This window comes from Myodes glareolus, chromosome 7 (genome assembly GCF_982192425.1).
Source record: "Myodes glareolus chromosome 7, mMyoGla1.1, whole genome shotgun sequence".
Classification (NCBI taxonomy): Eukaryota; Metazoa; Chordata; class Mammalia; order Rodentia; family Cricetidae; genus Myodes; species Myodes glareolus.
The window spans coordinates 56,434,227-56,461,358 of record NC_142032.1 but is presented as its reverse complement, the minus strand read 5'-3'; the positions used below and the strand labels follow the sequence as shown (position 1 = coordinate 56,461,358).

Here is a 27,132-nt window from a genome sequence, read left to right as displayed (position 1 = left end):
ATAGAAGTCCCTCCATGGCTTTACGGTCCATGGTTTCAGGTTCCAGGTTCACTACAGTTAAAAAAAAAATAATGGAAAATGATGTATCTTAGATGAGAGGGAGGAGAGGGAAGGGCAGCAAGCGCACGTCCATACAACTTTATAGACTAGTAGAGACAACTGGCTAACAAACACTGTGACCCCAAAGAAAGCTAGGACGATCCAGTTTGTTATGTTTTTAAAACTACATTTATTTATTTGTGTATGCATGGAGGTCAGAGGACACCTCACAAGAGCCAGTTCCCTCCTTCCACTGTATTTGTCCTGGGGATTGAACTCAGGGAGTCAGGTTTGGTGCAAGTGCCTCTCCACACTGAACCGTCTTCCTGGCTCCAGAGATCCAGTCTGTAACATGCCTGCCTTCTCCAGCCTGGATCTCTATTCTCCATTAATCCTCTGCTACTGGTTCTGCTATGGCCCCCTTATGTCTCCAGCCTGGTGTCGGGGAGCTTAGGAGAGGGTAGAGTGGAAGACATTGGTGCATCAGAAGAAGCCAAGAGAACAGCTGTCCAAACAGGATCCAGTAACTTAGGGAGGGGCTAGCAGGGGCGGGAAGGAAGCATGTTGGTTTTGGGCAAGAGAATGGGACAGCTTAGGCTGGGTGTCTGCCACCACCTGGGAGAGTAGATCCGGAGGATGGGTCATAGAACCCCTTCCCACAGGAAGTCAGGCCCTCACCACCCCAACCACAGCCGGGCACAACATCCCAACTCATCCCACACTTTACAGTGTTTCCTTCTCATTTTGTCCATTCACCAACATTTCCTCCCAGGTCCGCCTTTTTAGGGATGGCCATTATATCTGGAAGTCATGGTCACAGTACTTTTACCCGGTCTCATAGGATTGTGGGTGAAGGAACCTTGGAGATTACTTTTGCCCTGCCTGTAATCCCTGGAATGGGGCCTTGTAGCCATTCCTGACAATGGCTCTCCAGGTTTTCTCAGCCAACACTCCCATGGCCAGGCCAGGCCAGGACTGGAAGACTCTTAAGTTCTTTAATGGTGTCGGCACCCATCTCGCTCTGGTATCTCATTGGTCCAGGCCCTGTAGGAACCATCTGAAGAAACTTTACCTCCTTGGCTGACAAGCTGGTTCAGTGAAGATAGGTTTTTGTCACCAAGTCTGAATACCCTGACCTCTAGCATGGTAGAAAGGAATGGCTGGCTCCTGAAAGTTGTCTTTGGGTCTCTGTGTACCCCTGTGCACATGCATACATATGCACACAAATAAGTAGGTAAAATATAATAAAAAGCTGGGAGTTGTGGTACACGCCTTCAGTCCCAGCACTCTGGGGGGCAGAGGGAGACGAGTCTCTGTGAGTTTGAGGCCAGCCTGGTCTGCAGAGTGAGTTCCAGGCCAGTCAGAGATACATAGACCCTCTCTCAAATAATAATAATAATAATAATAATAATAATAACTTTTTAAAGAGAGTTTCTTTCCTCCTAGTGACATGACTTTTTCCTAGCCTGCCTCTCCTCAAGGGCCTTTTTGCCAGCGTCAGGCAGCCTCCTCTCCGCTGTGATTTGTCAGGATGCTTTCTTCAGAGGGTCCCTGAAGTAAGGCCTCAGACTCTTCAGAGCAGAAAGGGACTTTCGAACTTAGGATCCACACATTTTGTAGATGAGGAAACTGAGTGGCTGCCTAAGGTCTCACAGAGAGTGGAGAGGGCTGAACCAGCCCTGCCTCTTGATTAAGGCCCAGAAGGTATTCAGAGTTGAGGCAGCAATGCTTCATCTTCCTTTGTTTGTTTATTTTCTAAGAGTTAGGCACAGCCTTCCAACTGAGCTACACTTTCTAGTCTTTCCTTTCCTTTCCGTGAGTTCACGAGCATTTCCATAGCCCTACTAACTTGGGAATGGCCCTTAGACCGGAAGTCATGACCTCCCTTCATACCAAAGCCCCGAGTTTATCTCCTGCTCTCTCACACTAACCCTGCTCACCAGGCCGGCCTCCAATTTCAAATCCTCCTGCCTCAGCCTCCAAATATTGAGACTATGGGTGTGTGACCCTATAACCAGTGGAGACCACACTTTTTTGTTGTTGTTGTTTTGTTTTTGTTTTTCGAGACAGGGTTTCTCAGTAGCTATGGAGCCTGTCCTGGAACTTGTTCTGTAGACCAGGCTGGCCTCGAACACAAAGAGATCTGTCTGCCTTTGCCTCCCGAGTGCTAGGATTAAAGATGTGTGCCACCACCACCCGGAGAGACCACACTTCTGAGGTTGCACTGTCTGTTTTTTACGGGGAGCCCACACCTTATTAACCTATTGAACGCTGCCTCATTTGCACCACTGTGCAGTTTTCTGCTAGCAGTGTGTACAGACTTGGCACAGGCAGGGTTGGGCTGGGTGACGCTAATCTGACCCTACTCTTGGCCGCGAGACTCCCCTTTACTGGGCTTGAGGACAATGACAGAATCTACCCGAGGCTGCCTACAAAGTCAGGTGAGGTCATCTGTGTAAAGCATTTCCTGTGCCGGGACCAGCAAGTGCTGTGTGGTCTCCTAGGAGCTGACTGGATTCTTTTGTCCCTTCTTTGGGGATATGTGGTTCCTTTCCCTTTGGTTCCACCCTGACAAGCAGTTGGGAAGGGGCTAGGATAAGTGCCCCAAGTGTTTATCCAGAGCTAGGGGCCCCGAGCCCATGCAGATTCTAGGTGGGATACCTGAGCATTAGGCAGATGAAGAAACCCAAGAGAGGCCCCTACTGCCATCCCCTAGATCAGAACAGGCTGCATTGGGGTCAGAGATACATACAGACCACCTGAGACCTAGCTCAGTCCAGCTGGATTCCTTTTTATTATTGTTATTTTGAGACTGGGCCTCACACCACCGTCCAGCTTATTGAGTAGCTGGGACAGCTTCAGCTTCTGACACACCTGTGTTGTTTTGTTGTTGCTGCTGCTGCTGTTGTCTGAACTCCTAAGAGATTACAGGTATCACAGCTCCCAGCTCAGGCTAGGGCAGGCTCTCTGTAGCCCTGGCTGGCCTAGAACTCAATCTGTAGATCAGGCTAGCTCAAACTCAGAGATCCAGCTGCCTCTCCATCTCCTGAGTGCTGAGGTTAAAGGGCTTGTTGCCAAGCCCAGCTTAGGTCAGGATCTTGTTTTGACATAAACCTAGTGACTGAAAAAAGGCTTGGCAACACACAGCAATTGTTTTAATGAATTTCTCTGCGTGAAGGAAAAAGTCCAAGAGGAAAACACAAACAAACCCCCAGAAATCCAGAAAATATCAGTTCTCTGACTTACTAGTTGGATAGGTTATAAAACAAGACAAACGACACTAGCTTACGGTGGCCTTGGACTGGCAATGAACTTAAGGATATAGAGATGTAAACACAGTACTTTCTGACATGCGGTTCTTACACTCAGAACGTAGGAGGATGAACAGCCCAGACACACCAAGGTAAAATAAAGTGAATCTCCGTATCAATCTCTACTGAGTCCAGAGATAGTCTCAGAAGATTCTGTTCTCCTGAGTGAGCCCGAGGCTGGGGCAGATCCTGGGTTTGAGCACACACTGCACAGAGGAGGCAGGGAGGTTGTACTGTGTTTGGCTTTCGGGGGCTTCCCAGCCTGTCATGTTCTGGGCCTGTCTTATGCATCTGTCTCTCATTCTCTGCAGGTTGCCTGTAACTCCTTGGACCCAAAAGACGCATACCCTTTTGACCTACAACCCTTTTCTGGTCTCAGCAGTATACCCAAACACACCAGTGGACAAAGACCCCCTCCCCCAGAGGAGCCACTCAGTCCAGAGGCATTTGGAAAACAAGACGACAGAGACCTTTTATTAACTATCCAACAGGCTCCCTCTCAAAGTTTCTGGTATGTGGATTATTATTCTGTCTCAAATTTTGTTGCTGCTAAAGAATTTTTGACTTAGCCGGGAAAAAACCCAGATTGTTGGCCTGTTGCTGCCTTTGTCTTAGCACTTCAGATGGTGGACTTGGACTTGGTGTCAAAAAATCACTAGCGCTTCTGGCCGAGGAAGTCAGTAGGACCCGCCCCCAGCGTAGCCACACCCAACAGTCAGCTGTCCTCAGGCTCACCAGGAAAACTGGGGCCTGGAGAAGGATGTGGAAGGAGGTGATGCCAGGGAGGGAAGAGAGAGGTGAGGCACTGTCCATGGGCAGGGCAGGAGGAAGGTCTTTAATGGAACATCTCAGAGAACAGGGAGGGTCTGCATCACCACCCCCAGATCCTAGGCACAGAGGAGGTTTGAAATGTCCAGGATAAATAGAACCAGTGGGGTTGGAGAAAAAGCCAGCTCCATCCCCTTTAAAAACAATCTTACTGTGGACACCAAAAATATATTAATATCTGTACATTTGTCATCTTTAAAAAAGGCAATAAAACCTCCTTGGCACCATGTAGTTGGCTTGTTAAGAGTGAGGTGATATGGAAAGGCCATGAGTGCACATTCAGATGTGACTAAATCACACATAAAGCTGTGTGACACACACGCAAGCACGCACATGGCTGTACACATGCGGGGCTCTGATGAAAAGGCAGAGCCCTTGGAACCCTGAGAATTAGCCCTGCAGGCATGTGAGCCACTGCCAGCCCCACCGCAGCCAGCCCCACCAGGCAGTAGTTCGCAGGGATGCTCTTTGCTGGGGTCAACTCTGCAGTCCATGGGGATCCATTGCCCGACTTGTACTCCAGTTCACCTCTCGACACATCTCCAGCGTCCTGCCACAAGGAAGCAAGGTCTGGCTCTGTAAGCAGCTCTCTCTAATCACTTGGCCTCGTGCCCACTCAGACACAGGCACCCGTCGTCCCGGGCTCAGAAGGACCCCGCCTGTAAGACAGACTTCCCAAAGTGAGCACAAGACAGTGCCTGAGTGCGCAGGTGTGCCTGGCATGAGGCACCAGGGCTCTGGTCTTGATCCCTGGTGTTCTGGCAAGAGATTGCAGGAAGGTGAACCCACTAGGCAGCAGGGAGTGAATCCCGTCCTTCCTGCAGGCCTGTGCTGCTCAGAGGTGGGGGCTGCCCTGCAGCAGGGAAGTGACAGTGTTCTGCAGGGCCACAGCTACTTTCTTGGAGGTCTTGCGTAGCAGTGGGCTGTCGGGGTGGTTCTCCTTGAGGTGCAGGACGTGACCCTCCTGACTCTCAGAGGTGCAGCCGCACTCCTCACACACATACAGCTTGGCCCGGCGCTCCTTGTACGCGTACTTCTGCTGCACGCCGTGGATCTTCTTGAGGTGGGACTCCAGAGAGCAGCGCTGGGTGAAGGCCTTGTCACACAGGCTGCACTTGTAGGGCCGCACACCTGTGGACAACAGCGGGTGGCATCAGGACCTGACAGGGACTGTGGAGCCTGTCCGAAGCATCCGTACACACATAGGTCAGGACACCTGAGTGCCAAGTAACCAAGTGACTTGGGAATCAAGTCCTTGTCTATGAATTCAGGACTCTGCCCTAAGCTTCAGGATGTGCCTCCCAGGTCCCAGGCAGGTCGTAGGCATGCTCTCTGGACAGACTTCACTTACCAGTGTGGGTTCTGACATGTCTCTTGAGGTCAAAGGTGTCATTGAAGCCCTTTCCACAGTATGTGCAGAGGTGCCTCTTGACGTCATTGTGACATTTCATGTGTCGGTTCAGCATGCGCTGGTAGGTGAAGGCCTTCTGGCAGATGTGACAGGTAAAAAGGTCCCCATTTGGACTGTCCCCCAAGGTCACCTGTGGGTGAGGATGGTATTTGTGGCAGATATCTAGAAATCAGTGCTATAGGCTGGCAAGCCCTCTTCCATCCCCACAACACTCTCAAGAAAAGCAGGCCCACCCTTCAGAGCCAATAACCTGTGATGTGACATCTGCTAAGAGGAGATGCAAAGAACCTGTTGGGTCCCTCTTTTGAGACTGTCACCTCGAACTTCCCATCCTCCTGCCTTTATCTCCCAGGTGCCGGGGTTACAGGAGTGTGCCATTATGGCTCGTCCGCGAGGGGCTGATGGTTGAACTCAGGGTTTTGTTAACGCAAGGCAAGTCCTCTGCGCACTGAGGCAAATCTCCAGCCTTAGAAATAGTTTTCTTTCTTTGTATAAAAAAATTATTTTGGGGCTGGAGAGATGGCTCAGTGGTTAAGAGCATTGCCTGCTCTTCCAAAGGTCCTGAGTTCAATTCCCGACAACCACATGGTGGCTCACAACCATCTGTAATGAGGTCTGGTGCCCTCTTCTGGCCTGCAGATATACACACAGACAGAATAGTGTATACATAATAAATAAATAAATATATTAAAAAAATTGTTTTGTTTATGGGTGTTTCCCCTGCATGTATATGTCATGCCTGTGCACATGCCTGCCCAGTGCCCACGGAGGCCAGAAGTCTTATCCCTTGGAGCTGGAGTTACAGACAGCTGTGAGGGGTACTGTGGGTGCTGGGAATTGAACCCAGGTCCTCTGGAGGAGGGCTGGAAGACTGATGAGCCATTTCTCCAGCTCATCATTTTCTTTATTAACTACGGAAAATTTCAAATTTATGCAATGGCGGAAAGACTAATGTCATGATTCTTTGTCCATTACCCGGTGCAGGTCTTACTCCATCTCTATTACCCTCCTGCTCCTTGTCTGGGTCATGTGACACACCCTGGTGCCACCAGACACTGTTTAGAGCGGCTGTGACAGCATTCTAGGTGTGACCACAAAGGTGTGGCTGAGTGGCCAGGGCTCTTCCTTGTCTCTGCTCACAGTGACTGGGCCCTGTCAGGGGCCTGCCACCAGCCACTCCTCCTGAGGTCCTGGACATCTGTCATACCACACTTCCGTTTGGCACCCTTCACTTTATCCCACTTTTGGTACTCGGAGAATTCCCTGTCTCTTGCCAATTAAGATCCTTTGAGCCAGGCAGTGGTGGCGCACACCTTTAATCCCAGCACTCGGGAGGCAGAGGCAGGGGGAACCTCTGTGAGTTTGAGGTCAGCCTGGACTACAGAATGAGTTCCAGGACCAGTCCTCTGTCTCCTATGTTGTCCTGTCCTGTGTTCTGCTCTCTCTCCCTGTAGGGATCTGAAGGGTAGAGGAAGGCCTGGCAAGGAGGATGAGCCCTAGTGACTGTGACCAACGCAGTCTCTTTGCTGCCACCCCCCAGTTATTCACCCCTGGCCTTTGCAGGTTAGGAAGAGAAGGGACAGAACTGTCCTTCCAGCCATAGCTAGTCAGAACACCCTTCCACTAGATCTCTGCTGGCAGGTGCTCCCAGGCCTTGGGGCTTTGGGACGTGTCCACCCAGCCCGGGCTGTTGGCTGCTTCCTCTCCTCTGTGACAAGCCATCTGTACTGCCTCATGTGGTGCTACAGAGCAGGAGAGAGGGTGGGGTGTGGGCTTCCCCTGTCCCGTGCACACCCTGCTCACTGCCATATACTTAAGGAACAGCAAACTACCCCACTGACCAAGACCTCTTGCTCCCTGCCGCCCATATTGGACTCTACAAGATGCAGCTGGGCCTGGCTCCAGCTTCTTCACCTTGAGACTTGGTGTAAAAGCACAGCTATTCTTTAGCTCTTCTGTCTTTGTGGCCAGAAATGGGAGAGATCACTTGCTGATATAGACTCCAAAGGGTTGGATGACCTCACTTCCTATCTGTTTCTTTTCTTTGTGTGCTCCAAGTGAGTCTCTGTAAAAGTCACAGTCCACGACTCGGATTGTTCCCCTGTGTCATATCTGTGCCCCTAATCTGTGGGTTAGACATGGCCTCTACACATGCCCCTGGACCTTGAGAAAGAATAAAAATTATTACCTTCATCTTGGTTCGTAGGAAACCCTGGTCTCTGCTCTGGGACTCTGTCAGATGGTTCACATCTTCAGGGGGTAGCTGGGCCACCACGCAGGGTCCTGGGGCCACACTATAGCTGGAGTTCCGAAGGCTCATGTCCAAAGCCAGAGGGCAAGAAGGGGGTTCGGCCACAGATGGCTCTGGTTCCCGGTAGGGTGGGGGTGGACAGAAGCCCAGGCTGACTGGAGAGAGAGAGAGAGCAGCCAGATTAGGGTGGGCGGAAAAGACCCATCAGAGTTCTAGGAAGATTCCCAAGCAAGAAGAAGACTAGAATCTGTGGCCTCCCTTCCTCCTGCTGCAGGCATGTGGCAGAGCAGGGCAGGTTCCTAGGCCCTCATATGCTGCACCTCCCTCCTGTCCCATTCAGGTAATTACAGGTGACGCCAGCCAAGAGCCACTGCCCCCTGAGTAGCTTCTCTTAGCGGAACTGGGAGGACTGAATTGCCCTGCCAATTATGCTGCGAAGTGTCTGCCTGCCACACCTGGGCCAGTCGCTCTGGATTCCAGCATGCCCTTACTCCTCTGGGGACAAAGGGCACCACTGGAGGCCTTGGCAGGAAAGGTTCCTTCAGACTCATTCAAGCCCTTGAATGGTTCCTGGCCATCTGGACCTTCTGGACCTCTTCTACAGGCAGACCTTTGGGGTTTGGGTGGTTCTAGCCTTTCCTCCCTGACCTGGCCAATCCCTGCTACTGTAGCCCATCAGGATCCTGGGCTCAGGCTGGGCACAGCTCTGTCAGCAAAGAGGCCAGGTGGGTGGAGAGGGAGGAGGCCAGGGAGCAGCAGGTGGATGCTCGTAACAGTCTCTGGGCGCCCTGCCCAGCGCTTACACAACCCTATTCCACTGCAGGACCGCTCACTGTGGCAGTCAAGCTGGGTGCCCTCCGGCAGTGCAATGGCATCACCGATACCTGGCAGCCCTTTGACAAGGCCACTCCCCTCAACAAACACCATGAATTCAACGGGCCAGGCCTACCAGGCTGAGCTGGGACCCTGAGCTAGTCCTTTATAGGACAAAGAAACACAGGGAGCAAGTCTCCAGGCCCGCAGAGCTGGGACAAGAAGTATAATTTTCCAATTAGTCAGTACAACCTAAGCTCTGTACTTAAAAACCTATAAATTAGGAAGTTTCCTAGTTTCAGAAGGAAAAAACTCAAGAGGGGGGGCCTTGTACAGAAAGGATGAATGAATCCAACTGACACAGAACAGGATTTCAGGACCAAACCTATAAATTAGGAAGTTTCCTAGTTTCAGAAGGAAAAAAACTCAAGAGGGGGGCCTTTTACAGAAAGGATGAATGAATCCAACTGACACAGAACAGGATTTCAGGACCTCGAGCTATGTCCTCTGAATACTGTATTCCAAGCAAGAGATGTCAAATGTAGGGCAAGGACCCAGACCCAGGCTAATACTCTCACCTCTTCTGGGGGACTGCCAGGGTTGTGGGGGAAGGAAAATATAAAAGTACCTGAGTTTCGGGAGAGGCCCAGTTCTCGCCCCCTCAAAACACAACAAAGGTCTCACAGAGGGAGAATGCGCCTGCCTGCCTGCCGCCCAGAACCCGTTCTTCTAGCGCTGGCGTCCGTCTGTCCAGGGGGTGGGGGGACTTTAATGAGCCACCTCATTCCAGGAGTTGATTCACTAGCGCCTGGCCCCGGCCTGGCACCTGAGCTGGCATACCACCTCTCTCTGAGCCATGCTGACTGGTGTAGTGGGGCCTGTGTAACACCCAGGCCTAGGACCAGAGTAGTGGTGACTCTGGTACCCACTCACCAGACAGGCCTTGGCTGAAAGTCCAAAACTAGATGACAATTTCCGCTTCTCAGCCCAAGTAGAGGAAAATGGTACCACCACCATCCTCATCCTGTCACTTGAGGCTGGTGTGAGGGAGACTTCTGAAAGCCAGCCCGGCCACATGGCCTGGGTGGAGGATCAGCCTGTGAGATGAGCTGTCACACTTGGCTCCTTGGCCCTATGGAGGAAAGGCTGGGCTAGGAGTCTAAGGCTTCAGTCTGTTGTAGAGGACGAGCCCTGGCCTTTCTTTCCTCCTACACAAACCTGGGGAGGTTGCTAAGGACAGCAGACAGGAGAGAGCTGGCTAGGTGGGCACTCCACGCTGTCTCTACCCTAGCAAAGGGCCAATAAGACTGCCAGGGTGGGGATGTTTACCTCAATTTACCCACCCCACCAAACCTGTCTCCCTGCCACCCCCACAAGTGTGTCTCTACAGGGCTGCACGCACAGGGAGTATCCACTGGCATCCTCTCCACCTATCCTGAGTGCCACTGAATGGCAGGAGGCAGAACTGGTTGTGCCTTGCTGGTGCTCCTCTCTGTCTCCCTAATTAGATGTTTCCTGCCAGGCAGTGGCCACGGTGGCTACTACTCATTGCCCCCGCCCACAGCCACCGAGTGTGGCAAGGCCAGCTGGGTTAGCCCTCTCCCTCCTCCCTCAGGGTCTGGTAAGTTCTCTCCTGTTGCCTTTACCTGGTGATGTTACAGAGCTGGCCTGGAGCAGCAGACCAGATTTGAAAAGGCCTTACCCTCTGCAGGCCTCCTTTCTTTCAGTCATTGGCCAAAATACCAGGCAGACTGCCAGGTCCTAGCCCATAAAAGGCCTCAAGACAGGGCTGCACATAGGCCTGACCCTCAGCTTTCTGGGGAGAGCAAATTAAGTTGACGTATAGATGCCTGAATTTTCGGCTCCCCAGCTGACCTTACAAGTGCTGGTGTATGAGCGTGTGGACCAGCTCCGCTCTGAGTGTGCACACCCAGGCTGACTTTAGGCTGCCTTGTCCACTGATCTGGAAGGGCTGGGTCCCTTGTGTTCAGCTCTCTTAGTCCTGCGCTTGTCAGCCTGCCTTCACCTGAAAGGGACAGCAGCAGCCAGTGGGCAGGCGCTGCCGTGCCAGAGCACAACAGGCCTGCCTCTTCGCCTTTTGTTGCCCTTCCGCTGGTATCAGCGTTCTCAAGGCAGGAGCCGCTTCCTTTCCCAGTTGCTTCCCTTTCATTCAGCATCTGTGCTGAAGTTAGACTCAACTCTCGGCCCTCGTGCCAGGGGGCCGGGCCCTGAATGGACGAGGAGCCTACTTGCTGTGTGTGGGCTCCTTGCTCCTTCACCCTGTCACCCTGCACGGACTGGGAGCCACCTGCTTCTCATATGTTGTGCACTGAAAACGAACGATGACACAAATATCGACAATGGCTAAGCTGTGCTCCCTCCTCTCCTCCCCAAACCTGGAGCACTGTCTCCACCATCTTTTCTCGGACAGAGTAGCAGCATCTACCTTAGGACCTCCAAGCTTGGGTACAGAGCAGCTTGTGTGACAGTGTCTCATAAGACAGTTGCATTCCCAGCTGCTCTTCTATGCGTGTCCTGGCTAAATGACCCCCTCACTGCCCAGGGTGCTCAGCAGTCGCTAGAGTGCTCACGAAAGCTCAACCTTCCCACACATGCTACATGAACTGGGTGTGGGGGAGGCACAGCTGACTTTTCAGCCAGTCCTACTCAGCCTGGCAAGAACAGTCAGAGTCAGGCAGATCTCTGAGTTCAAGGACAGCCTAGTCTACAAAGTGAGTTCCAATACAGCCAGGGCTACACAGAGAAACCCTGTTTCAAACAACAACAACAAAAGCTGGTCAAGTCCCTGCACTGTCTAGAGCAGTGTCAGGCTGGACCATGTTGTCTGGAGGAATACCGACATTCCTGCACTTCAGCCTGCTTGATCTGGGTCTTCAGCACATTTGCTTGTTTCATTGAGACAAGGTCTCAGATGGCCTCAAACCTGTTAAGTGTCTGCGGCTGGCCTTGAACTCCAGATCTTCCTGCTTGCCCCATCCAAGTGCTGATATTATAGGTGTGCCCTGGATGTAGCTGCCAAGCTTTGGACATGTGCTGCCAGAACAGACAAGCAAGCCAGACTATTGCCAGAGGGGAGGCTTGGACGTGGGGGGCCTCAGAGCCTAGAAGAGGCTCCTGGAATTCTCCTGGAGTTCCAGTTTTCTGGCTCAGTCTGTCCCCAGGTCCCCTCCCGACTGTTGCTTCACTCAGCAAGGTCAAGCTGCAGAGAAACTGTCCCCGTATAGTCCCTTGGCCCTTTCACAGTGCAGGACTGGAATTTACCCCTGGCCAAGGGTACCTGCCTCAGCCTACAAACAAACCAAAAAATCCTCCCCTGTCACCACAGAGTAAACACACTACCCAACAGACTCTGGTACCAGGAGAGATGGTGGATGGAGAGAGGAGCCGAGTGAACCCCTAACCTGAGCTGTCTTCAATAGGGAATGGGGTCATTTCCTCACTTGCCTATCTTCCATTGTAGGCTCCCAGCTCTCAGCTGTGTCCTCAGCAAAGCTGAAGACGTGACCGCCGTGGGAGAAGACCCTCTGGAAGCTTGTGTAGGGAGCAAGGCTGACGTGATTGTGAAGGGCATTCCCAGGTCAGGCCCAGCATCACACCATCCTCAGTGTGTGGTCAACCTTCCCCTCCAGGTAGTCTCCATGATACTTTGAGGGTCTCAGGGAAGGTCAGAATGTACCCGCTCCCATGTTCCCCAGTCCTCCCACTGGGGATGGGGTCATTGCTTAGCTGATCAAAATGTGCCCCAAGAATCTGTGAGGTAGGGTGACAGAAACGTGCCTATCCACCTCCTGGGGTCATGGCTGGCTGGTGATGGAATGGCTCAGCCAGGAGACAGAACACACCCCCTGCACTCCAGTCATCTGAGGCACCCAAGCATGGACTGAGGCCATTCCCTTTTTCATTTCCAAAACTGTGGGAAAAACTGCGGCTCCAGTGGACCACCTAATTTGGAGAAGGAAAATCGAGTCCCGTGACTTCTACCCACAGGTCTGTCAGTCAATCAACGAGGGGAAGTTCTTCCAAGAGCTTATTTCCCAGCCTGGGCAATGCTGAGAGAGGGAGCGACTACCTGCACGGCTCCTCATCAGGACAGCAGTAGTGGGTGACAGCGACCACCCAGAGGCTGCCTAGCTCCTCGATGGGACAGGCTGTGGGGCCAGGTCTGTGGTCTTTGTGTCCCTCGGATCTGTGCTAACCCCGGGAAGTATTAATGATCTGAACAAGCAGAGTGTCTTTGTCCTTTGTGAAAGTCAACATATGATCTGTTACTGATTGGGATGTGAAATAAAACTAAAAATAACAGCACTCTGAGCCTGGCTCAGACATGGCTCACCTTTAGCATAGTCCAAGTTCAGTTTATCAGATCCCAAGGAGCAGCTAAGCAGCAAGTCAAACACAGGTTGGGGAGGAGGCTGGAGCAAGGAAGGGGCTGTGTCCCTCACTGGCCTTCCGGAGGTGGAGCACTGGACAATTGGCCAGAAAACTTAGCCAAGCAGAAATCACAAAATCCCAAGCCCATACCTCAGGTGAGGAGGCACCCTTCCCTTTTTGCCTCCTGTTTTCTCACATTGGGGATTCTAGGACCTTCTGGCCATTGACTTGTTTAAGAAGCCTTCAGAACAGCCTTACAGCCTCTTGAGATAAAGTTAAGTTGTAAGACATCCTACCACTACTGGATCCTGGCAGGTCTCACACAAAACACTCACATCCAAGACTCCAACAGCTTATTCAAGAGGGGAATTGAGGCAAGAACCCACACAGGGTCCTCACTCACCACCCTCATTCCCCCACTTTCTTAAAAGCCTGGGTGGTGCCAGAGAGCCTGCAGATCAAGGGTCAAAGTCGGTTGGTTAATTACCACCTCCCCCCCACCCCCGCTTGGAGGCGCAGGGCAGTACGCTCCTGCCCCACCCCCAAGGCCGGGGAAGGGGGGAGTTGAGAAAGCGCTTGCCTCCTGATCTAGGGATCTAGGGTTTTTGTATCAGGAGCAGAAGTGTCCTAGGGCTCAGGAGGAAGATGCTGCTGGAGGAAGAGACAACTCCACTTAACTAATTCTAAGATGACGCGCAGGCTGTCAAGGCGTCTTCCCTAAATAAACTAGGTACACCAGCTTCCTGGAGTGTGTACCTTAGGTGTGGGGTGGGCTCCAGAACTCTCTTTTGCTTAGTATCTGTCCTCTGCAAGGGTGAACAGAGGTGGGTCCCAACACCACCTTGTCTCAAGGGCAAGCAAGGTGCATCAGGTGTATTTCTCAGCAACTCCTGGACCATCAGGCTGGAGGCCAGGGAAACTCGGAGGCCCTTAACCTCGTCTCTTTTATCTTAAGCGAGCAGTGTTGTGGGGGCGACTAAAGCTCCAAGTTTTCCTTTACAATGTAGCCCAAGTCTCAGCGGAAACTCCAGCTCCTTTCCAGTCCCCCGCCCTCCCCACCAAAGTGGCATCGCTTCAGTGATCCTCAACTGCCTCATGAAAGAAAGTCCAGGTTTTCTGGATTTACGATGCGAGAGCCCGGGGTGGGGGGTGGGGGGCGCCCCAGAGCCGTGACACACCCCGCTGCATCCCTGGCGGCGCGGGCCTGCGATCCCTAGCCTGGGACATCGGCCGAGCCTAGACTTGGAGCCCTATCCGCCTCACCGTGCTCCTCCCGCGCCGGGGGTCGGCTTGCGGCGGGAATCCGCGTCCCCACGCGCACTGACCGGCGCCGACCGCTGGTCCGTGCGCCCCGCCCTCCCGGCGCCAGGAGCCCGCGCTGCCTCACCTGGCACGTAGATCTCGCCGCGCTCCTCGTCCGGGAGTTCGCTCCAGTTCCTCTTGCACGTGGAAACGCATGGCTTCTTCACCAGGAATGCGCGGGGCATCTTCGATCCCTCCTGGACCGGCACGGTTCGCTTCCGTAAGTCGAGTCCGGGTGGTCGTACCACCTTTTCTGGGCTGAGGCGCGGGAATGGGGACAGTTCAAGAAAGGAGTAGCCGAGGCGTGCCCACGTTCTGAGGAAAGAGAGTACCAGGGACCGCGCGTGGAGCGTCCAACTCCGCCGAAGGTCGCCGGTGCCCGCAGAGCGGGTGCAGCCAGGTGCACCCGGATGGAGAAGCGCCAAGCGAGCGTCCCCTGGCTCGACTGGCGTCCCTGCGGCAGCTCGCGAAGTCTTCAAGTGCGAGCTGGACGGACGGGTTCACGCTTTATTGGCTCGCGGCGGTGTGTTGGTGGCTCGGGCGGGGGTGGGGTGGGGGTGTTGATCTGATCTAATTAGCTTGGAGTGGCCGGGAGAGCGATGGCGCATGCGTTGGGAAATAACGGTGACAACCCACCTATTTGTTACCTGTCGAACCGGTTTCCATTCCGCTGCGGGTGAGGTGGCCTCGCGGCCCGGGCGGGGCAGCTCGACTGGGGTAGGAAGTGGGGGGACGGCCCGATAGGGGTGGGTTGGGGGGCGGGCTCCGGTACCCACACCCAACAGCACCCGACCCGCCCCGGACCTCCCTTGCCTGGCGTCCTCAGGTTTGCAAACTAAAGTTTCGGAAGGAACAGGCACGGGAAGGGAGGGCAACGTTATTTGCACCCTCGCTAGCACGCGCTCCGTGAGCGATGACATAAAACCCGCCCAACAGGCCCGGGCCCAGCCTGGCGCGCCCCGGGCACCCGGAGAGGTACAAAGCCGCCGGGCGGTAACAGGCGGCCCAGGCCCGCACCCAGTGGCCCTGGATCCCCAAGGCCGGGCTGAGCAATTCTTGGTTCAGCACAGAGGTATTTGCTGGGCACCGGCTTCCTGCGGGAAGGCACGCAAGACGGCAGGAGCGCGTAGACCAGGAGGCTCGGAAGCGCCCGTGAATTCAAATGCTCGAGCCTGCCTTCGGTTGTGCCGGCGTTTAAACCGCCCTGAGTCCAACTTAACTGAGGCTAGCGCCTTGGCATATAGGCGGACGCGTTCTTCCAAACTCAAAAATAGCCGGCTTTTGGATTCTGAAAATCTGTGAGAGACCAGGGGGATGAAGACCCCAGCTGAGGTGTGACCTAGTCCTCTTTGCCTGTTGCACCAGTATCCTCCCTGGGTGGGAACTCAACAAGCAGCTACTCCCCAGCTACTCCCCATCCACCCTTCTGTGTTCTTCAGTAGACCTGGTTGCAGTGATGCCCCACCCCCAGTGGACTGCCCGGGAGTGTTCCGTGGCCTTCATTCAGCCACTTCACTGTGACACTTTGGCCGTGGCTGAGTTTCTTTTATTGGCTGACCTATTAAAGGCGGGGATGGGACCTGAAGTTAAAGGCTACTAACATTTTAGACTCCAGACCTCAGTACAACTTTCTCACAGTGTTAAATGTTTGCTGGGACAGACTGTGAGGGAAATTAGTCTGATAAATGAATTCACACAGTTCAAAAGTCAGGAGGCACAGGTCGTAACCCAGCACGTGGGGAGCTGAGGCAGGAAAGCTGAGTGGTAGAGGCCAGCCTAAGTTCACCGTGAAACCCTGCCTCAAACAAAACAACAAGAGGCCAAAGAAATGAAGGCCCTGGAGATGGCTGAGAAGGTACTTGCCACTGAGCCGGAATACCAAGGTCAAGGCCCAGGACCCACATGGTGGAAGGGGATAACTGATCCCACAAATTGTTCTTTCACCTGCACAGACACACCGCGGAATTGGTGCCACGTACACAACTGCGCAAGAGAAGTCAAAAGGAAGGGGAAGTGGTTAGGATGGACTCGGAGGCTTTCAGAGGACATCTCAAACATGGAAATACTTGGAGAGACCCTGTACATCTCCCAGGATCTTTGTGAAGATGGGTGGGCGAGGGGAGACACATCAGCCTCCCTCTCACTGAGCAGGAAGTACTTTGACCAGGAGCCTGAACTCTCTATTCCTGGAGAATCGAATCGCCTACCTCACAGAGTTACTGGGAAAGTGCTGTGACCCTTAGGGCCATTAAGGTTTGCCACCTCCCCTTGCTGTCCCTGGAGAGCTGTCTGTCATAGTCCACTCTTCCCTTATCCACCTCTCATTCTGATCTTGGACCTTGCCCTTCAACTAACATTAAGTGAGCAACTACTGTATGTTTATCGTTAGCAATAAATCCTGGGGTAGCAACATGGATTGTCTAGGAGGCAAGTGAACTTAGCTTACTTCTCTTTCTTTCTTCATTATTATTATTATTATTATTAGTAGTAGTAGTAGTAGTAGTAGTAGTAGTAGTAGTAGTCTTTTTGAGACAGGGTTTCTCTGTGTAGCCTTGGTTATCCTGGAACTTGCTCTGTAGACCAGGCTGGCCTTGAACTCAGAGATGCCTGCCTCTGCCTTCCGAGTGCTTCCACAGTAGTCATTGAGCTCTTTTGTGGTGCCGGCCCAACAGGCTGGTCCCAGGGAGTGCCCAGGAGAGTCTATGTGAAGTCTTCACAGGTGACCCTAGATACAGAGCCAGGCTTTCTCATCAGACTAGTTTGGATGTCCAGAAAGCCAGGTGGGGAGCTAAACTGGGCGAAGCCAGCCAGTCCAGTGTCCCTGCTGGTACAGAGTCACTGTGAACAGAGCGAGGTTCAGGAGACCGGGGACTTTGTGCCCTCTCAGCTGCTGCAGCTCTCGTGGGATAGCAATACTTACGGAATGAATAGTCTTTACATTTTTGCTTATCTCTTTTGTATGTATGAGTGTCTTGTCTGCATGTGTTTCTGTGTCTCACATGCATGCCTGGTGTTTGAGAAAGCCAGACGTGGTCATCAGATGTACTGAGATTGGAGTGGCAGGTGGTCGTGAGTGGCCCCGTGGGTGCTGGGAATGGATCTCAGGGCCTCTCGAACAGCAACAGGTGCTCTTAACTGGTGAGCCATCTCTACAGCTACTCCACCTTATGTTTTAAGAGGGTTTCTCTCCATCAGGCGTGGTGGCACAAACCTTTAATTCTAGCACTTGGGAGACAGAGGCAGGTTTTTCTGTGAGTTCAAGGCCAGCCTGGACTATATAATGAGTTCCAGGAGAGCCAAGCTATGTAGAGAGACTGTCTCAAAAATTAAAAAGAAAACTTAAAAAGATAGGTCTTCTCACTGGACCTAGAACTTGTGGTCTCAGCTGGACTGGCTGAACGATGAGCTCCAAAGATTTTCTAGTCTCCAGCCCACAGCACAGGGTTTCAGGTACACATGGGTGCTGGGGATCAGAACCCAGGTCCTCTTGCTTGCTCATCAAGCATTTTCCCACTAAGCCATATGCTAACCCATAGAATAGGGAAGGATTAACTGGGGTGTTGTGATGGTGGGGTTGCTGAGGTCTGAATGAGAGGTGGGAGCCAGCTGGACAAAATGGCCAAGAGCACAATCAGAACGAAAAGGTGGCACCAAGGTCCATGGTAGAAAACAAATCTAGTGTGTGCAGCTGTGGTGGCTGGATGCTGGGAAGGAGGGAAGCTGAAAGATGGGACCATGGCATGACCTGTGATGCTGGAAGGAGGAGCAGGAAGGTGGCATAAGGAGAGCAGGGCTGTGTTGGAGCTACTGCAATGGTCCAAGTAAGAGATGGTGGCTTGAGCCACAGTGAAAACCAAGCCATGAGTCAAGTATCTTGAATGATATCACCTGTTGGTATAGAAGACAAGAGAATGAAGGGAAGTGGAGCCACAGCCAGCAAGGACTATGATACCCAATGTGGGCTGTCTGAATATGGTGCTCAATCCCCATCCCAAGGAGCCTGAGGAGTTAGTTTCCGGGCACTGGATAGTGAGTAGAACTACTCCTTCCTGTTATCACAGAAGTTCTTAGGAGCCAGGATAGGATGGAGACGTGGAAGGGGCTGTGAACCTGGAGGCTAAAGCACAGAGGATCATGGGAGATACATGCTGAAAAGACACAGAAAAGAATACAGCTGCAGTCAGTGCCTGTGGATCTGGGCCAAGTCATCTACCCTCTCAGGCTCCTAGTTCTAGCTCTGACCTTTGGCAGTCGAGATTCTGGAGAATGACTTTTGCCTGGGAGACAGCAGCTCTGCCATAGGCAGCCTTTCAGAGCGGGTTGATGGGGCCCTTTGAAGTCACCTGAGCAGCTTCCCCCTGCACCCCCTCAGCCAAGACAGGTGTCAGACATCCCAGGTTGGCCTCTACCTCCCTGTGTGACTGAGGATCATGTTGTTCCTCCTGCCTCCATACCCTGCCACCCAGCAGCTTTTCCAGACTGGTTGGGTAATAGACCCATGGAATCTGCAAAGCTCCTGATAGGGGGCCACCCCTAGCCATATGGCAAAAGGCTGGGGACCATGGCAGAGGAGATGGTTTTTAGCCAAGGTCTGTGGAGTGGAGCTGGTTGCTCTTGGTGGGTACCAGAGAATGGGGAGAAACTCCACCACAGCAGCCACAGGTCCCTCTGCCAGTTTCAGGCCCAGCTCAGACTCCACATTCTGTCTCTGCTGTTGAAGTCATCAGCCTCCAGATGACAGTCCCACAGCCCCAAGTCTCTGCCTCTCTCTTCCCCACCCTTCTTCCCCTAGCTGCCACCTAGGCCAAGTCCCTGTCACTCCTCACCTGCTCTGGGCTCCCTGCTAGCCCCACAACCACTCATAGATGTTGTGAAAATCCATACCCCCATCTCCCTTCAATGGACAGAGCCCCGAGTGCCCTGTTCCTCCTGCCGTTTCCCCGTGTGCCCAATGCACTGCCTTCCTCACCCCAAGCTCTTCGCCATCTTCTCATCGTAGTCTCTCCTGTGACCATACTCTTCCCCATCTGGGAACTGACCGCTCCTCATCCAGGTGTCTGGCAAATGTCCCTTCCTAGAGCTGATGCCCCAGCTAAATTCTTGCCCCCGTTGTCATCTCTACCACCAGATTCTGTTCTTTGTGTTGTCTTTCACTGTAACATTTTGTTTTACTGGTTTGTCATTGCCATCCCACCAGTATCTGGTTTTCTAGGACCTGTTTCTTTTTATCTTTTATATTATTTTTGTATGTATGCATGCACACTAAAGGGGTGTGTGTGTGTGTGTGTGTGTGTGTGTGCTTACATGTATGTGAAGGCCAGGAACTGATGTCAGGTGTCTTCTTCAGTTGCTCTCTACGCATATTTTCTTTCTTGCTTCTCTCTCTGTTTCTGTCACTGAACTGGCTAGACTGGCTGAGCTCCCAGAATCCTCTTGTTTCTGCCTCCCCAGCACTTGGGTCATAGGTGCTCCCTGCCACATTCAGCTTTTATGTTTGTGCAGCAAGCCCCAGCCCCAAGGGTCCCTATTTACAAAACCATTTTTTAAATTATTTTACCATACCGTGGTACCACGCCTTGGTCATGCTAAGCAAGCCCTCTACCACCCGTTTCTCTTCCTGAGCCGTGGTCTTGCTAAGTGACCTAGTTAACCTTGATTTCTCTGTAGACAAATCTTGAAGTTTTGACCTTTCTGCCTCTGCCTCAGGTTCTTGAGTGGCTGTGATTTCAGGTTGGGAGTAACATCTTTTTGTTTTTGTTTTATTTTTTTAAGGCAGCCTCACTGTGCAGCCCTGGGCCTGCCTGAAGCTCATTCTATAGATCAGGTTGACCTGAAACTCTTCTCTGCACTGAGTGCTGGGATTAAAGGTGTCTACCACCATGGCCAACCCAACAAACACCATTTTAAATAGCTTTATTATCATCCATGTTCCATAACATTCATCCTCACAAAACATATAGTTCAGGGGTTTTAGTCTCCAGGGAATTCTACAGCCATCACCCTAAGTCCAGAAACTTTCGTCTTAGTTGGGGTTACTATCACTGCGATGAAACACCATGACCAAAAACAAGCTGGGGAGGAATGGGTTTATTTGGTTTACACTTCCACATCATAATCCATCACAAAAGGAAGACAGGACAGGAACCTGGAGGCAGGAGCCTGATGCAAAGGCCGTGGAGGGTTACTGCTTACTGACTTGCTCCTCACGATTTGCTTGGCCTGCTGTCTCTAGCACTCAGGACCACCAGCCCAGGGATGGCACCACCCACAATGGGCTGAGCCCTTCCCCATCAACCACATTGAGAAAATGCCTTACATTCGGATCTTATGAAAGCATTTCTCAACTGAGTTTCCTTCCCTTCTTTCAGATAACTCTAACTTGTGTCGAGTTTGACATAAAACTAGCCAGCAAAAAACATCCCTGCGAAATAAAACTCTACACATTGGCAGCCACCCTCCACTCCCCAACCCCTGCCCTGGTATCTACTATGCTTTTTGGTCCATGGACTCCTTTTGTGATGCATCCCTGTATCCACAAAACCAGTGCTATGGGGAGGGGGTTCTTTTAGGTCCCATTTGTACAGATAAGAAAATGGGGGGGGGGGAGATACAAGGGTGGCAGGCAGACCATGGAAGGGCTGGGAAATGAGTGGGATTGGGGTGCATGAGGTGAAATTCCCAAAGACTACTCAAAGTTATATTTAAAAAAAATCAAGGCCCAGGGTCATTCAAGGATTAACTTTCCTTTTTCCAGTGAACTCTCGTGCATGGGGAGGGACAGAAATGCAGAGGAGGGAGAAGTGAGGGGAACAAATGGGAGCTCCTTAGACCAAGCATGTGATGGTAAGCCAAGAACACCTCTCTCCTTAGACCAGGCATATCACTGTCTCAGGAGGGCCTAATGGTGAGCCAAGGACACCTCTTTTTTGGGCAGGCAGGTGAGAACAGGGCCCATTCAGGAACTTGGACATCAAGAGACCCAAGGGTAGCAGAGTCAGCACGTAACAGAGTCCAATTCCACCTGCAGGAGGTTTGGGGGTTTCGTGCAACAGACTGCACCCTTCCTTTTTCTGGGCTCCTGAAAGTTCATGCATGACAGGCTCCCACCCTCAGTACCCAGGGTTGCCACGAGCCCTGGTGAGTTTAGGAAGACACATCCATCACAGTGCTGGAAACCACACATGGCACCTCAAAGAACCCAAGCCCAGGGAGGCAGAGACTACAGCATCAGAAGCTTGGGACACAGCCAGAGTTGGACTCCCTGACCCCTGGAAGCCTCTCTCCTCAACTGTAACAGGATTTAATAATTCTTCTTGGCTCCTGGAGAGCTGGGAGACAGGACCTGCAGTTATCAGCGCCCTCTGGGCCTCAGACAGGGAAACCAGACAGGCTCCAACTCCAACCCGCCCTCCCAGCCCAGGGCTGCTCTCATCCCGGCCTCTTTCATCTTAGGCCTAATTAGCCAGGCGCCCCACCCCAAAGCTTCTTCAACAGCAGTCATCACTCCCGATTTATAGATGGGGAAACTGAGGCACCTAGAGGGAAGTGGTTTAGAGCTGTCGCCTGTGAGTCAGCTGTGGAGCCAGAGCCCAGAGGAGGCCCGACCAGGTCTTCTAGCTGGACCTGCCCCTCTCCCCGCTCCCATCACCATCCCCTCTCTCCTATCCTTGTTCTGGAAGCCCAGACACCCTTCCTTTTAGGGTTCGCCTTCATCACTCTCAAGTGCAGCGGGTCCAGATGGGGTAGGGAGGGGCGTGGGCAGCCAAAAGGGAGACGGACAAGTTGCCAGAAGGTAGCAATGGGGGCTCGGGTGTTTAATCTTCACAGACGCTAACAGAAAGCTTGAGGACGGTGGGCAAGGAGATTTGGACTCCAGTAGTTGTGCCCTGTAAACTAGCGGCCAATGGATACCCACAGTCTGTTCCAGAGGCGCAGCCTGGATTTAGCCCTCTGGATTCCAGGACGGAGCGCACTACTTGGCCCTAGAGAGAGCAATCCGGTCTCTCTACTCAAGCCTTGGTTTCTCAGTCCACGTTAGTCGTGCTACGAGTTGAGTGACCTTCCAGGCCCCAACAACACGCACATCCAAAGTCACGATCCCGTTTTTTGGCTTCGCGGCGTCTTAAGGCCCGTCCAGCCCGCAGTACTCTAGTCTGCCCGACCCCTATTCGCAATCGGTGCGGCTTCGGGCAGAGGTCAGCAGCTACCACACGGCTGCGACCCCGGCGCCGGTTCCTCGCCCCCAAGCAGAGCAGAGTGCCCGCCCCCCCAGCCCGGTCAGCGTGGAGGACGCCAAGCCAAGCCCTGCGGCGCCTGTCGGACCGGTCCCACCGTGACCCGCGCCTTGCTCTTCCTGCTCTGCCCTGGGTGTGCGTCCCGCGCGCCCCCCAGCGGCCGCTCAAGGACCCGCACCGAGCAGCCGGGCCGCCGCGCGCAGTTCTGAGCGCCGTGCGGGGCGGCTAGGGGACGCGCTGGCGGCCTTCCCGGACTGCCCAAGCCACCGTTCCGCTCGAGGGCCTGGGAACGCACCCCATCGGGGAGCGGGCCGGGAGCTCGGCCCACCAAACCCCGCCTCTGCCCGTGCCTGCGGCGGTTTCGGGGCAGGGGGCCTGCAAAGCGAGACAGTTACTCAGACCTGGCGAAACTGGCGTGTCGGCACCTGCCGGCCCGGCGGGCGTGGCAGGCGGAGGCTCCGTTACGCCCCGCCTCTGGGCTCGCCCGGTCCCGGCCGCCCACGCGCCGCGCGCCCCGCCCCGGCCCGCGCCGCCAGCCTGCCAGCCCGGAAGGAGCCGGCCGAGCGCCCGCGGCAGCTGACTCAAGCGGTGAGAGGCCGGCCCGTTACCGCGGGCGCCAGGGGCCCCGGCGACGCTGTGGTTTCGGTGCCCTTCGTAGGCGGGCGGCCTAATGAGCTCTCGGCACGCACCTCCCGGGTACCCCCACCCTGATCGCGGCTGTTCCTATCCCGCAGGGACTTGGGCTACTGCTTTCGGCCTCATCCCCGGAGCCTCCAGATTTCAGCTTGGGACCTTGGGCCCTGGGGACTCAGTTGGGGTCTGCAAGACGGCCCTAGGGTGACAGCAGCCCCCTCTGGGCGGTGGAGGACCCGGGCGCCCCCTGGCGGCCGTGAAGGCCTTGCACTCCCTCGCCGCCGTATCTGCGGCCGAGAGCCTGATGCTCCTTTCCTCTGCAGGGAATTTAATTGATGACTGGATATGGGACCCCTGAGTCGTGAAGCCTGGACCCAGCGCCTGGGGGCTTTCCGAGCCAGCCCATCCGCCTTCCTGGCAGGTGCCGAAGGTGAGGATTTGGGTCACGACCTGCTGAGTGACCTAAGGAGTGAAAAGCTAAGCGAGCAGACCAAGGTAGGTACTGCCCGTGTGCCCAGCTACGGCCCACATGGTTGCTCCCTGCCACTGCATGCTGAGCTTCATCTTCACGAGTCCTTCTTAAATCCGCCATCTAGGTTTCCTTGCTGACACTGAGCTTGGAGTACTCTGACAAACTGTGGCCTGATGCCCCCGCCGCGGAGGCTGCTGCCACCTCCTTGTTGGACACTCTTATCCTCCTGCCCTCAAAACCTTCAGCTCTCCGGAGGCTCCTGCTTTTGGCAGCCACCACAGTCCTGGTGTCAGGAGGTGCCCTGGGACCCACTTCGGGAGCTTCCTGCCGTCTGCTGCCCCTTCTGCTTGGTTTAGCCTCAGGCCGAGACATGGGACGAAGCTTTGGAAGCGCCTCGGAACAGCGCCACCTACAGGCCACAGCGTGTGAATGCCTTGGAGAACTTGAGCGCTGCAAGCCTGGGCTGCTGGCCTGCTCCCTGGCGACGCTGCGTAGCCTCCTAGGGCAAACGGGTCCCATCCAGCCTGTCAGCCTGCTGCTGGCCCTCGTTCTGCACAACACCTTGGTGGTACCATCCAGAGCTGCAGCTGGGGCTGGGCTCCAAGGCCTGCTTGTGGCTCGGGTCTCCTCCGTTGGGAATTGTTCCTGGGACTGGACAGGAGTTGAAGGGCAGGATGCCCATCTTCAGCCCCAGGCTCCCAGCTGGCCCACAGCTGAGGAGAAGCATGGCTTTCCATTGCTAGAGCCCAGCCCTGAGGAGGCCCGAGAGCTGAAGGCTGCAGTGGCCCAGCTTCTGGACACCTCCTACCTGCTCACGCCTGTGGCTCAGGCTCAGCTTCTGTGGCTGTTGGGCTGGGCCCTTCGGGGTCTTCGGGGACAGCCACCGGTGCTTTTCAAGCCACAGCTAGTCCGACTGCTGGGCACAGCACAGCTGACCCTGCTGCACTCAGTCCTGGCTCTCAAGGCGGCCTTTGGCGAGGCCCTGTTCACTGCTCAGGATGAAGCCCTTCTGCTCCGCAGGCTCACCTTGGTGGCCCAGCACCCAGCCCTGCCCTCACCCACACACCTCTTTTACCTGCAGTGCCTCCTGCGCTTCCCAGAGAATTGCCCACTAGGTCCGGAAGGGGAAGAGGCCGCCCCGCTGCTGTTGGGTCCCCAGCTATGCCAGGGCCTCATGCCCAGTCTCCTGCATGACCCAATGGTCCTGTTGGCCCGCCTGCATCTGCTCTGCCTGGTTTGTGCTGACACCGAGGAAGAGGAGAAAGACCAGGTTCAGAGCCCACAGGGTTACCTACAGGAGCTGATGGCTGGCCTGCAGCAGAGGGCAGCCCTCGATGGTGGGCCCCAGGCCTTGGCCACTCTCTGTTTCCAGGCTTCATACCTCATTGCTAGGTGCCTGCCTGGGCAGCCTATAGTACGGACATCTTTGATCCATGGACTTGCCCAACTCTACCGAGCTCGGCCTTCCCTGGCTCCCCACTTTGTGGACCTCTTAGATCAGGTAAGCCCTGAGCTGAGAGAGCCCCTCAGGGCGGTGCTGCAGCAAGAGGTGGTAGCCAGGCCAGGCAAGAACGAATCACTTTGCTGGCACCTGCAAATGCTCGCAAAGGTGGCAGAAGAAGATGCTCGGGGTGCCACCCTCAGCTTCCTACAGGCCGCAGCCGTACACTGCACGGACTGGGGCCTACAGCAGGCCCTACTGCGGGTATGCCGAGCTCTGCTGCGGACAGGCGCAGGAGATGGCCTGGCAGACTTGCTGCAGGTGCTGGCCAGACAGCTGGAGGATGCTGATGGACGGGACCATGCCCGACTATACTACATTCTCTTTTCCCACCTGTCAAGTCCCAAGCTGGGTGTGGCCCTGGGCCCCTCTCCTGCTGCACCTGCCCTGGCCTCCTCACTAGTGGCTGAGAACCAGGGCTTTGCATCAACACTGATGGTGCAGGAGACTCCAGCTCCGATTCGGTTGCACGTGGGGCCTCAGAAGGCCAAAGGCCCACTCCTGTCGCTGCCTCTGCAGGTGGAGGCAGTGGAGGAGCCCGTCTACTGTCTGGAGCTACGCTTCCGTGTGGAAGGACAGCTCTATGACCCTTTGGAGGCTGTCCACATACCCTGCTTGTGCCCGGGACGGCCTGCCAGTCTTCTGTACCTGCCCTTACGGCCCCGCCGCCCAGCCCCTGCCGGCCTACATGTCCAGGCCCTTTATACCACACCTGCTGGCCTCACATGCCACGCTCACCTGCCACCCTTGTCCGTGAACTTTGCTGACCTCTTCCTGCCTTTCCCCCAACTCCCCAAAGGCTCTGAGGTTTGTTTCTTTGATGATCTCTGGAACTCCTGCCTGCCAAAGGGTGTAGAAAGTCGTATGTGGTGCCCCCTTGGGCCACAGGGCCTGGAGACCTTGGTGTCCCAACACCTAGAGCCCTTTGTTGTGGTGGCTCAGCCACCTACCACCTACCTCATAGCTATCCGCCTGCCCCCTGACTCCATGCTGCTGCTGCGGCTGCAGGCAGCTCAGGTGGATGGCGTGCCTGTAGCCCTAAGGACTGACAACTGGGCCGTGCTGCCCCTGGTAGGGGACTACCTCCGTGGCCTTGCAGCCTGCTGAGCAATACCAGGTGGATCAGGATATGTTCCTGGGGGCTGATTCAAGGGACTGCTGAAAGAGCATGTTCTTGTAGCTCCTGTCCCATAAAATCTTGTTGATCGACAGCACTTGCTGGCTTGGTTTTGTTTTTTGGTTTTTTTTTGTTTGTTTGTTTGTTTTTTGAATCCTTGTTAGGAGCAGACTTTCTGGGGTTGGGTCTTTAGCCCCCCAAAAGATCCAGGCTAGTCTCAGTCCTACAGACTTCCACAATCCCTGCTCAGACAGTCCGAACAATATGTTTCCCATGAGTTCTAGCTTAGCCAGAGATCACTGTGACTTCGTGTGAAGGCTGCTGGAGCTTCAAGTTGGGCCTCCTCACACTGCCCCAGCTGAGCTCAGACTCCATGGTACAGTAGGCTAGCAGCCTGGACTCTGGAGAGAAAGCTTGGTGACTAGATGGCCCCTTCCTGGGCAGTGCTGGTTGGAACCAACTGTAGAGAGGGTGTGCCAGCAAGGTTCTAAGCAGATGGAGGGCCCCACATGATTTTTTAAAAGCCTAGCTTTTATGCCCAGGAAACCCAGTCTGTGTTTAGGAATCCTCTCAGATAAAAACATGCTCTCCAGCTTCTATCTCCAATTGTGCAAGACTCTGAGGATGCAGATACGCTGAGGGCAGCCAGTACTGTTGCCAGGCAGCAGTCTGGTATTTTCCACACATTGCTTCATGCCATCCTTGCCACAACTGCGGGTCTCCCCTCACGGCTGAGGAAATCTCCAGCTGAAGGAGTTAATTGACTTTCCTGAGGTCACTCAGCTGGGAGGGAGTAGTATTTTGTCAGCCCATGTCAGGTTACCATTG

At 54.2% G+C, this 27,132-nt stretch overlaps 3 protein-coding genes across 6 annotated transcripts in view; 2 read left to right on the top strand and 1 right to left on the bottom strand.

Annotated features, from left to right (window-relative positions):
- Window positions 1–13,017, top strand: part of LOC125415651 (uncharacterized) — a 46,348-nt gene extending 33,331 nt beyond the window's left edge. The window contains exons 3-4 of the mRNA XM_048458034.3: window positions 3,662–3,861; window positions 12,135–13,017. The gene's annotated coding sequence lies outside the window, so the exon portion shown is untranslated. The remainder of the gene's footprint in view (window positions 1–3,661; window positions 3,862–12,134) is intronic.
- Window positions 3,173–14,566, bottom strand: Ovol1 (ovo like transcriptional repressor 1). Its single transcript, XM_048458050.3, has 4 exons — window positions 14,433–14,566; window positions 7,778–7,995; window positions 5,530–5,719; window positions 3,173–5,309 (listed from the first exon to the last, which is right to left on the bottom strand). The coding sequence occupies exons 1-4, from the start codon at window positions 14,530–14,532 to the stop codon at window positions 5,014–5,016; spliced, it is 804 nt and encodes a 267-aa protein (XP_048314007.1). The 5' UTR covers window positions 14,533–14,566; the 3' UTR covers window positions 3,173–5,013.
- Window positions 14,431–26,401, top strand: Ap5b1 (adaptor related protein complex 5 subunit beta 1). 4 transcript variants are annotated; one of them, XM_085693523.2, is made up of 4 exons: window positions 23,154–23,169; window positions 23,316–23,418; window positions 23,538–23,709; window positions 23,811–26,401. In XM_085693523.2, exons 3-4 carry the CDS (start codon window positions 23,560–23,562, stop codon window positions 26,292–26,294), a joined length of 2,634 nt encoding a protein of 877 aa, XP_085549649.2. In that variant the 5' UTR covers window positions 23,154–23,169; window positions 23,316–23,418; window positions 23,538–23,559; the 3' UTR covers window positions 26,295–26,401. The 4 variants fall into 4 exon arrangements, with proteins under 4 accessions (XP_085549650.2, XP_085549648.2, XP_085549649.2 ...); XM_085693524.2 differs by lacking the exons at window positions 23,154–23,169; window positions 23,316–23,418 and adding an exon at window positions 14,431–14,567; XM_085693522.2 differs by lacking the exon at window positions 23,316–23,418 and having other exon boundaries at window positions 23,012–23,169.
- Window positions 26,402–27,132: the final 731 nt, after the last annotated feature.